The 12341-nt window shown below is 41.5% G+C and overlaps 1 protein-coding gene across 5 annotated transcripts in view; it reads left to right on the top strand.

The window, feature by feature from the left end:
• VTI1A (vesicle transport through interaction with t-SNAREs 1A) overlaps positions 1 to 12341 on the top strand; it is a 395143-nt gene that overhangs the window by 9567 nt on the left and 373235 nt on the right. For all 5 annotated transcript variants that reach the window (XM_066355095.1, XM_066355094.1, XM_066355097.1 and 2 more), the window contains exon 3: positions 3616 to 3726. In XM_066355095.1, coding sequence (XP_066211192.1) covers positions 3616 to 3726 — 111 coding nt within the window. The remainder of the gene's footprint in view (positions 1 to 3615; positions 3727 to 12341) is intronic.

Here is a 12341-nt window from a genome sequence, read left to right as displayed (position 1 = left end):
AGGTAGAATTCAGTGCCCTACCTTTTTGTTCCCATAACAACTTGTGTATTCCTGAATTACAGCTTTTATCTTCTCAGATTTTTTTTTTTATATTTAAGTCTGAACGATGTTTTATTTTTAAAAAATTACCAGATTCCTTCTGTTACATCTGTCTAAGACTCACTCTTTTTTTTTTATAAATAAATTTTTATTTTAATGGGGTGACATCAATATATCAGGGTACATATATTCAAAGAAACATGTCATTCCATAACATGTCCAGGTTATCTTGTCATTCAACTCTGTTGTATACCCATCACCCAAAGAGAGATTGTCCTCCGTCACCTTCTATCTAGTTTTCTTTGTACCCCTCCCTCTCCCCCTCTCCCTTCCTCCCTCCCCCCGCCCCCCGTAACCACCACATTTTTTTTTTTTTTTCATTTTTCTGAAGCTGGAAACAGGGAGAGACAGTCAGACAGACTCCCACATGCGCCCGACCGGGATCCACCCGGCACGCCCACCAGGGGCGAAGCTTTGCCCACCAGGGGGCGATGCTCTGCCCATCCTGGGCGTCGCCATGTTGCGACCAGAGCCACTCTAGCACCTGAGGCAGAGGCCACAGAGCCATCCCCAGTGCCCGGGCCATCTTTGCTCCAATGGAGCCTTAGCTGCGGGAGGGGAAGAGAGAGACAGAGAGGAAAGCGTGGCGGAGGGGTGGAGAAGCAAATGGGCGCTTCTCCTGTGTGCCCTGACCGGGAATCGAACCCGGGTCCTCCGCACGCTAGGCCGACGCTCTACTGCTGAGCCAACCGGCCAGGGCCACCACCACATTCTTGTCCATGTCTCTTAGTCTCGTTTTTATGTCCCACCAATGAATGGAATCCTGCAGATCTCGGTTTTTTTGATTTACTTATTTCACTCCGTATAATGTTATCAAGATCCCACCATTTTGCCGGAAGTGATCCGATGTCATCATCTCTTATGGCTGAACAGCATACCATGGTGTATATGCACCACATCTTCTTTATCCAGTCCTCTATTTTTTTTCTACAGTGATTAAAGCCTTAAAGCAAACTCTTGGCCAATACAGCAAGAATCCATAAAAGAGTAGTGTCCTGACAGCGTCGCTTCTAGAAGCTGTGGAGACAGCTTCTGATGTTGGCGTGTCTTTTGAAGTTTCCTCTTTTTTTTTTTTTTCTGAATGCTTTTATCCTTTTTTTTTTTCCTTTTCTTTTTCTTTTCATATTCAACTACCTCTCTCCTGCTTCCTGGCCTTCCCGTACAAAGACTGAGCTTTAAAAACTGTGGCCGCTGGTCAGGACACTTCCTTCTTCCGGTTGGCGGACTTACGGTAGATAGTAGATATGAAGTATAACCGCTCAATTCTTTGGATCTTGAGTTGACATCTTATTGTTGTTGAGTTCTCAGTAGCTGCTTTCTTTTGCCATCAAAATTTTATGTTTTGGTTTTATTTATTTGCCTTCTTTTGGATTCATCATTTATTTGACGATGTTGGAAAGCTGGTCCACTGATAATCAAGGTTTTGCTGTACCAAGAAGTTTAAAACATAACCATACCCTCATGGAGTTCCCGGTCACTCTGAGTTGTTACTAGCATAAAGAGTTTTGTCTGTGATGTGCTTTATGTTTGTTTAAAGTGATCAGAAAACCGATTTACTTCATTCTGATGACATCCATGTTAAGGACACTGTTCGTTATATTACATACTGTCCTTCTGATGATGACCTTAGGAGAAAAGTGTTTCTTTTCTTATTTGACTCCTTAGAATTAGCTGTCTTTCTGCTGAATACTGGTTTATCTAAATCTGGACACTGCATGTGTTTAATCTGCATGACTTCCATTTTACATTGGCCATGTGAACGTTGTGACAACACGGAACAAGTGCATGTAATTACTTTTATTCCTTGTGTCATTCAAAGTGCTTGTTGTGTGTTTTCGTTTTTCTTTCTTACCTACTTTTAGTTTAGTTTTAAGTGTCCTTATAAAATACCTTAAACAAAAAGATACAGGGTGGGGCAAGAGTAGTTTTACAGTTTATATAATCATTAATAAGTAATAGTACAGTAATAAACTCTGTGTTCCATGTACTCACAAACAAACCTACTTTCACCCCACCCTGTACTTAAGTCTTGGGTTTTCACTTACATAGACTTTTTCAGTGATTTGTCTGATGACGCTGTTCACCTTTTTAGAATAAGTATTTAATGATGATTTCAGAAAAGTACTTTAAATAATTGCCTTACTGTCTAATTTATTGGTGCGTCACATTTATGTTGAGACATGTCAATAATTTAAAAGTTCACCACTTAAATCAAGGTTCATTAAAATTGCCTTTTTTTTTCTGTATTAAAACTGAGGCCTGTTAATTAAAACATGCTTTTCTCCTTTTCTTTTTCTTTTCATATTCAACTACTTCTCTCATGCTTCCTGGCCTTCATGTTTTTCTGGTTCTATATTTAGTCAGTCTCTAAAACTGGATAAGAGCTTTTTTAGTGACAAGCTGATAGTGTTCATGAAAATACTTATTAAAATGCTTTAAAAGGAAAAAATATATATGGCAATGTCTCTGGATGTGAATTTATCAGACATGGTGTGAGCCAATCCGTTGTTGTTGGTTTTTAATATGAAGTATAAATAAGTTACTTCCAATACTTTGCACCATGCTTGCTGCGTCTTTTCTCTTCCTGAGTAATCACCGCTACTATAGTTAACGTGAACCTAGCAATTATCAAGTAAGAAACACTATTTTAAGCACATTATAGGAATTACCCCATTTAATCTGCACACCTGCCCTACAGAAGACATACTGTTTTTAGAAATGAGAAAAGTAAGGTCCAGAGAAGTTAAGAAACCTGTCCAAGTTTGTATGACTAGTAAGTTTTGGAGCCCACAATGTGAACGCAGGCGTCTGATGTATGATGGTTCTTAACCATCATAATACTCCTGTATTGCCTGCCATTAACTGCTCATGTGTTGTATTCAAAGTGTTATATAATGACAGGTTGTTTGAAAGTGCCCTGCTGTGATTTCAGTGAGCTTTGTGTAGTTTAGCATATTACTGTATCCACTGAACTCCAGATCAGCAAATGGTTATAAAGTTTAAGAAGTTCAGCTGGAGGTTGAGATCACATGTGATTTTTCTAGTCAGAAAAGACTTTCCAGAAGAATTTCTACCAAATGACTAAGGCTGGGCAGACATTTTTTATTCAGTGTTAGAAATAATAGCTTGGTTTATCTTCCCATAGTTCTGGTGGCTTACAGTCAGAAGACCAGACTGGGTGGGACTGAATGATGGACTCACCAAGCATGTTAAAATCATTATTATTAAGGATGTTTGGGTTCATGCATATGTCGTAATAGGAAGTCTTGAGAAGTAAGTGCTTTGGTACTCCATGCACTCATTGGTCAACACTCAGCAGCTATCTGTCCACCTGAACGGAAAGGTAAGCCCAGAAGTCATCCCACGGTGTTACTTGATCCCAGGCAGTTAGCTGTCTGGCCCTGGTTCCCCTGCTGTAAAACGAGGAATTGAAATGAAATCCTTTCAGCTGTAAACACCTGGTCAAACACAGAATAAACACATGGTTTAAATCACGTTTTCCTCCCACCCTTCCAGCTGGAGCAGATGGATTTGGAGGTCCGAGAGATCCCACCCCAAAGTCGGGGGATGTACAGCAACAGAATGAGGAGCTACAAGCAAGAGATGGGGAAACTTGAAGCAGATTTTGTGAGTCAGATTCTACCTTTTGTCATATTTACCGATCTTATACTGACCATTTCCTTGTTTATTTATTTATCGTCATTTTTTCCACGTACCTCACTCAGCTTTAAGTGTGTTGTCTTCAGGAGCTTGTGCAAAAGACAGGCAGCACCTTTCATTGTGTGTGACCTGCTTCAGCACCTTTCATTGTGTGTGACCTGCTTACAGAGCTAGCTCATGATGGAACATAAGGGGATATTGGGTTCATGATGCACAGATGTTTCCAAATCCTGTGGCCCTTTGAGTTTGGATAGCATTTATTGGTATTTAGCATTTGTTAGAATTTTGAAACAGTTTCAGGCCTTACGTAGTGTGCATCTGTTACAACGCAGTGTTCAGGGATAGACTTAGAATGCTCATGAATGTCCTAAAATTATACCATCACACAGCGACATATATGATGGTGGTCACATACAATTGCAATGGAGCTGAAAATTTTCTGTTACCTAATGGTGTAGCTGTCATTATGTCAGTGGTCAGCACATGACTCTCATGTTTGTGGTGATGTTGGTGTAAACCTGCTACACTGTCAGTCATACAGAAATACATAATTCACAGCACGTAATACTTGATAATGACAATAAATGACTATGTTACAGGTTTAGGTATATACTATAGAATACTTTCTATTACTATTTGAGAGTGTGCTCTTTGTATTTACATAAAAGAGTTTGCTATAGAATGCTACACTCTGCTTGTTGGCAACCGCCCCATACATCCCATGTTTACCACGTCTCTGATTACATCATTTTCTCCTGGGCTTGAGCTGATCTCATGTTTGTTCAGCCTGCCACTGAGCACACAATACCCACTGCTGATGTTGCCCAAAAGAGGCCATCTCAGGCCCTGGCTGGTTGGCTCAGTGGTAGAGTGTCGGCCTGGCGTGCAGGAATCCTAGGTTCAATTCCCGGCCAGGGTACACAGGAGAGGCGCCCATCTGCTTCTCCACCCCTCCCCCTCTCCTTCCTTTCTGTCTCTCTCTTCCCCTCCCGCAGCCGAGGCTCCATTGGAGCAAGGATGGCCCGGGCACTGAGGGTGGCTCTATGGCCTCTGCCTCAGGCACTAGAGTGGCTCTGATTGCGGCAGAGAGACACCCCAAGATGGGCAGAGCATCGCCCCCTGGTGGGCGTGCCGGTGGATCCCGGTCGGGTGCATGTGGGAGTCTGTCTGACTGCCTCCCCGTTTCCAGCTTTGGAAAAATACAAAAAAAAAAAAAAAAAAGAGGCCATCTTGAGTGATTTGACCTGAAATCAAAATTAGGAGTAATTAAGGACCACAAAGATAGACAACCAGTGAGGGTTATTGTTCGCCGGTCAGGCATGCCCAATTCCATCATGGCTGTGATCTTGCAGAACAGAACAAAGTGACAGAAGCTATTAAAGTATACGCTTCATTGAAGGCAATGAGACTTAACAAAAATTAGGGAGGGGCCTATATCAGACATGGAGAGCCTTCTGGTGGCCTGGAGTGAAGACCAGCCACAGAGCGGGTCGCTCTTCGCACCATGACAGTCACAGCCGAGCAAAAAGTGGTTTTGCAGTGTTGAATGGTAAGGCTGGATTTCTTTTTGTATTTAAGTTACTTTTGTTCTTAAAGGAAGGAAGACTATCCTCTTACAGATAACTTTCTTGTGGTGATGTACCCCCTGAGAAATACTGAATCCCAAGAGAAAATAGCAGTATTGGTCCTTCCTCTCTCTGATTCTGAAGCAGCTCTCTGATTCCTGTTGTGACAGCAAGACTTTGGGGGGCATTTATGCCAATGGGGAAGGGCAGAGGACAACCCAGTGCTTTTTTCTTAGACCTCAGTTTCCCCTTGCTTTTTTTCCCCGCCTTCCCATCTCTGCCTTCTCATACATGCCTGGGCTCTTAGGCATTTCACTAACCCCCCGTCTTACTCCGTACCCTGCCACCCACTGCTGGCTTCAGTGGACACAGCTGTGCTCACCGGTACTCCTCAGCCAGACCTCTTGAGAGCCCTAGCTTCCTTTCTCTCTGTTTACTGGGGCCCTCGCCCAGAGCTCAGCAGCACAAATACTTAAATCCGACAGGTACCGGTCCCTTCAGAGTCGTTGTTCTGATGTCCCCTGCATCGCCTCGCACGTGCAGTGGGTCCCTGCCAGTTCACAGTCTGTCACTCAACTCTCCTGCGTTCACCCCACTCTCAGAGGCCTCTGTGCTTCCCATTCCGGATGTTTGTAGCCGCCTGTCCTCCTGTTTCTCCCCCGCTGAAACCACCCTCCACTCCGCGTCAGCTGTCTTCTCCCCCACGGAGCCGAGTGTTTCCACTGCTCCACCAATGCCTGCTGAGTAAAATCCAGGCCAGCGACTAGGCTTTCTGCTCCATTGCTTTGTCACATGTCTAGTAATTTTATCATATGCTTGATATTGCGGGTTATGCATTGTTAAAAGCCTAGATTTTGTTATCTTTCCTTGAGAGCAATGTGTCTCAATCTTTTTTGAAAATTATTACTCCATCTCCTTTTTAAGACTTTTGGAGATAATTTTCCCTTCTTCCCCCTCCCCTAAGTTTCCATACTGCCACTATTCTGTGGTCTATCTGTACACCTGCCATGTACTGCGGCCCTTTGCAGGCCCACACGTCTTTGCGATATCATATCCAAGATTCTCCTCCCAAGAGCCAGTGCTGTGGGAGGCCCACAGGCATGATAGCATCTCTGTCGACAGTGCATGCTTTAGAGAATATTGAGCTTTATTTGGGCAAGCAGCTAATTTGATAACAGATCAGATCGATCCTTTCACGGCTTATTATTAACCTTTGCAAGGCCATGTCTAGAGCAGTCCTCCTTCTGCCATGTGGTCTCTCTCGGGTTCCATTTGAACGACTGGAGCATTCGGTGAACGCGCTACGCACCGTTGGTGGGAACTCGGTCTTCCTGCTTTGGGTGACCTCCAGAGTCGATTTCACCACGGCCCCTCCACACTTGTTCTCTGCTAGACCTCATGAGCTCTTGCCCTCTGCATATGCAAGTTCATTTTCAGCCAAAGACTTACAGAGCCCCCTTTATGGGTTTCTGAGCCCCTCTGTGCACGGCGCCCTTGTTTCCACCCCCTGCTGCAGCGCAGCCATCTCGGCAGCCTCGCTGCCCTGCCTGCCTCCCGAGCTCCGTCTGGGCTGCTCCCCACGTGCTGTCGCCTGGGAAGTGCTCCCGGTTCCAGAGCCAGGGCCTTTGCAGGTCTCGTTTCCGCATCTCTGCCCTTCCAGCGTCCTATGCTGCCGTTGTCTGACCGTAAAACAGTTCCTTCATACATTTTGTCCATTTTTATAGTTGTTTAGAATAGAAAGGCCAGTCTTGACCAACTACTCTGTCATGACTGGCATGAAAGTTCAGTGTAGTTTTACTATTTATTAATCCTTAGAATAACTTTACATCTGAGAATGAAAAAGTAATAGTCTGTTGTTTACAATGACCTATCATAGAATTTAATCTGTAACGGAATAAATACCTACTCAAAAGACTTTGACATTCAGGTTTTAATTTGTATTTATAATTGTTTTTATGTTCCCTTTTATGTTGTTGCTACTTACGATGACTATTCACTTGCCTAATTCCATTCCTCTTGACTTTTGGCTTCATATAACTTAATATTTCTAATTTTGGTCTTCTTATGATCTCAGAATAAGTTAGAAATATTAGGTCCAGAGAAGTTAAAATGCAGTCACATTATTTTTTCGGTGAGGAAATGGAGGACCAGGAAGACCAAATGGCTTCCCTTAAAGTCGCGCTGCTGTTTAGAGCTCGGACCAGAATCAGATAACCTGAGGACATGTTCTGACATTCTCTCCACGGTTCTCTGCAGCTCTTCACCCCAGCTCCACACTTCTGTATCTCTGCACGGTTCTCTGCAGCTCCTCACCCCCAGCTCCACACTTCTGTATCTCTGCACGGTTCTCTGCAGCTCCTCACCCCCAGCTCCACACTTCTGTATCTCTGCACGGTTCTCTGCAGCTCCTCACCCCCAGCTCCACACTTCTGTAGAGGTCAACTTAGTAACCTTTTCATGCATTTGAAAACAACTTTAAAAAATACTAGAACTCATAAGTCTGAGCTGTTTTTGTAATTGCTTCCTTCAATATTTGTGTGAGTTCAGCTAGGCATGGTTCTGTCAGGGTATTGCAAGAAAATGAACCAGCTGAAAGAGGGTGAAATGTAGTTGAGGATTTCTCAAGTTGAAGATTATTACTTATTTCTTGAGAAAATAAAATTAAACAAAAAAACCCCTAACTTTATACAAACAAATAAGAAAAGAAAATACTGACTTTGCATATAATATTTAACCAAGTCTCAGTAACTAGAAAAAGAAACAAGTAAGTAATGCACCAGGATAAGGTTCCTAAAGATATGAGGACATGGTGGCATGGAATGGCTTTACATCTCTGATCTTGTCCTGTGATGCTGGCGCCATCTTGTGGTTTATTTATGTAGTTGCATATTTCTTTTTTCTTGTAGCAAAGCTGAATTTTATTTGAGACATGCAGACAGATCAAGGATTTGGGGTGGATTATACTGTAATGAACGTTAGAAGAAGAGCTTTTTAGCTCTGTCTCAAGTTCACTTCTGTCCCAGGTCAGTGATGCCCGATGCTGTCCTTCCCCTGTTTGGTAGGCTATGTGATGTGATTGTTAGACCAGCTCCTAGTGCAGAGCTGCCTACATCAGAGAATGGCACTTCTATTGACCGTCTCAGCAGTGAGGCGGAATGGTCCTAGAAACCCAACTACTTGCCGACTATTGGAGTTGGTCCCTTAGGTCAGGGTTCAAAGGATGTTGCGGAACAGCTTGAAGCTTTTACTGCTACTACTACCCGGACTCTCTTTTAACAGGTGAATGGACAACTTGAGTATCTGAGTTTATGAATAAAGCTGGTACCCATATTCTATTTTTTTAAAGTCTAAGATAGACTAAAAGAGTGCAAACAAGAAAGGTGAACCCTTTTAAATTTTGACTTTTGTAGAAAAGTTAAGAACTTGATGCTTCTGTTTACATTTTATCTTTTGTGTTCTGATTCTTGGGCTATTTGCCTCTATTCTGTGGAAGCTGTAGAAAACCGTGAAAGCATGTTTGGGGAGCGGGATTGCGTCGGGGGCAATATGTTATAATTATAGCATCAGCTTACCTTTCTTGCAGAAACATAAGTGAATTCTATAATAGAAAGAAAAAAGAAAGCCAGACTAGAGAGAACAGTCCTAGAAAAGAAAGTTTCCTCCACTCTGTGCACTTAACAAATGCCTTCCATTGTAAAAAATTGTACTCGTGCTTGAAACTCTTTGAAAATAATGCCTGCTTATTATGATTATACTTAAAGAAGAGCAGAAAAAGAAAAAATAACCTTAGCTGTATTACCCCAAAGACCCACAGTTTATCATTTGATTTGTTTCCTGCAATCTTCCCTTTGCCTCCCCTTTGCATAATTTATTTTACATAATAATGATGTTACTCTACCCACATTTTCTACCTTTTTATTGAAAAAAAACCCCCAGATTCTAGCACTGGTATTTCTCATTTCTATAAATCCTTATTTATTTATTTATTATTGGTGACAGAGACAGAGAGGGACAGATAGGGACAGACAGACAGGAAGGGAGAGAGAGGAGAAGCATCAATTCTTCATTGCAGCACCTTAGTTGTTCATCGATTGCTTTCTCATATGTGCCTTGACTGGGGTACAGCAGAATGAGTGACCCCTTCCTCAAGCCAGTGACCCTGGGCTCAAGCTGGAGAGCCTTGCTTAAATCAGATGAGCCCGCGCTCAAGCTGGCAGCCTCGGGGTCTCGAACCTGGGTCTTCCGCATCCCAGTCTGAGACTCTATCCACGGCACCGCCGCCTCGTCAGGCTCATTTCTATAAATTCTTAATCATTTTAATGGTTACGTAATATTTCAGTCAGTGATGTTGGTTCTTTTGTTGTATCCTAATATATTTCTATTTCCTCATTCTAATTAACATATTAGAACAGGATTATTTTCATCAAAATTCATCATTTCTCAGAAGGCTGATTACTGAATCAAAGGGTATCAATAATATTCTAGCTCTTATTAAAATATTCCTTGGAAATTTTATTGTGACTCATCAGGTCATTTTGTTTTTATTTCTCCATATTCTCTCTGTGTTAGAATATGATTTCAGAAATAAAAATCATAGACCAGAGCTCAGTACTTTATATGCATTATCCATTTACTCCACAATTATGTGAGAAAGATACTATTATTAGCTGTCATTATGGAGATTTTACAACTCTGGAATTAAATACAATTCAGATTTTTTTACGGTCCTCTTTCATGGCAGATATAGTAATGTCGGTAAGGTAGGTAGCAGTTAAACACAGCGTTCAGTGTTGGGTCTAAAATTGAACTCATTTTCTATTTTCAGTATTTATTAATCAGAAACTGAAAATATTTTAGGTATCTGGATATGACCGTGACCTTTAAGGGAGAACGAAATACTCTATTTATGTGCGTGTACATGATTTTCTTTGTTTGCAGATCATTTCTTAAGATCGTGGTTTCAGAGGCTCCATTAACATTAAGTGAAATTGTTAGAAAATCGTCAAACAGTTGGCCGCCTTTGTTTGTAGGCTTCTCATTCCAGGTTTGACCTTGGTAAATCTTACACTCACAAAGTAGCCTCCAAAAATTTCAAAGGCCGACACAGGAAATGGACACACCGGGCAGAGAAGAGACCAAAGCCTATTTTCGACTGTAGCGATGGCTTTTGGACTGATCAGTGCTTGCGTGTCATGCTGGTCTCCTAATCCAAGATGCTGTAAAAGGCTTATGTTCTTGGCCCTTCTTCCCACTGGGTACACTGAATGGAACAGTAGGCTGTGTTAAATATTTTGTCATTGGTCTTATGTACTGAATTTGGGGTTGGCCTTCATAGATTTCTTTTACTTTGGAAGCCCTGACACTTTTTCCCAATGTGACCATTTTTCTGATGACGACTTTGGGGTTTAGGCTCTTGCCTTCAGCTCCTGTAGAGAGCTTCATGACTTGCAAAACCAACTTCCATGGCCACTGTAGTCATTGGCAAAGTTGCACTCTACTGGTATTGATCTGTGTGCATGCATTCACACATTCCTGAGTGTGTAATTTTTTTTAAAAAATTGCTGTCAGCTTTCTGATTGCATTTTGCACTTGGAATGTTTTCCTTACCTACTTACTAATGTTTTAAAATTAAAGTTATAGTGCCATTTTATGGCAGAAGGAGAAATTTTTTGTTAAAACTTTCTGGTATTTTTAGTGGTTTGAGTGTTCTTAGCGGATGAAATGTATGTTTTCTGGAGACAGTACTAAAGTGCTTGAAAGCAAAAAAATATATCAAGCTTACTGATTTTAATGTGGTTCTCTCTGCTTATAATCCTTGTTAAATGACAACAAATTATCATCGATGATTCTCTTGTTTGCTTCACCTACCTACTTTGATCTTACCTAAGAAATAAAGAGGAAAGATAAAAACTAAGATTTTGAAAGGTTAATTATAAACCTGTGACAACTATGGCCTCATTATTAGTCACTAGATGGCACTGTTTATTTGCAGAGTGCCACTTTTTTTTTTTTTTTTTTAAGGAACTGGTAGTAACTGAAATTACCGCCTCATGAATAAAATATTTCTGATGGGATTTGCATTTCTATATTGGCTGAAGACACTGTTGAATGTTTTATTAACCAGCCCAGTGCAACTGTCAGCCTATTAAAGAGATCCAATGGTCCCTGTTTAGATAAATAAACTAAATAAATCCAATTCGTCAAATTGTGTTCCTGGCTGTTTATTTTCCATTCTTTTGATGTACAGTTTATTTTAAGTTAAAGCCACATTGGTTTAAAAATTAATGGGAAAATGTTATTTGGTGTTTGGAACACGAAGAAGCTAATTGCCATAGTCAAACAGCCCACTCTGTTTTAATGTTCAATTGTTTGCTCATAAACAGCAAACTTGTTAATGGTCGCTTATCAACTGACGATGGTCAAAAAAATCGTCCGACGTCCTGTAAATAGATGGTCGAAGATTGCATTATCGAGGTTTTTGGAACCCCGGGTTCATTTCCCCGGGAAAAGGACTATTTCAAATCCTTTACTTGATTTATGTCTATGAATCATGCTTAGTTTTCATGTATGGTATATTATTTCTTGGAAAGAAAAGTAGCTAATTGATTTTTAAATGAAATGCCTTTCATCAAAGTCCTACATGCCAGCCACTCTCCTGGTAAATGCCAAACACGGAAGCCAAGAGAATGACGCTGCAGTAGTTACTTCACCAGGACAGCGGGACCTGGAGGCCCCGGCTCCATGCTCCCTACAGAACCGACGCCCCACACAGTCATTGCCTTCTTGATGCTTCTGTTCCAGGGATCGTGAAACTCACAATTGCTTCATTTAATACCGCTGATGAACTAAAGATTTCATACCTAGGCCCTAGGGTTACAAAAATATCCGAATAAAGCGTGTCAATTTTGCACATCGCAACACTGAAGTAAGTTAGCGACTGGAAATGACACATCTGTGCTTCTGACTTCTATTTCTCATTTCTCTTTTTCCTGAATCCTCCGTTGCTTTTCGTGCCAT

Source organism: Saccopteryx leptura, chromosome 13 (genome assembly GCF_036850995.1).
Source record: "Saccopteryx leptura isolate mSacLep1 chromosome 13, mSacLep1_pri_phased_curated, whole genome shotgun sequence".
Lineage (NCBI taxonomy): Eukaryota > Metazoa > Chordata > Mammalia > Chiroptera > Emballonuridae > Saccopteryx > Saccopteryx leptura.
Note: the sequence above shows the minus strand (reverse complement) of the source record. Positions and strands in the feature narration are given on the sequence as shown.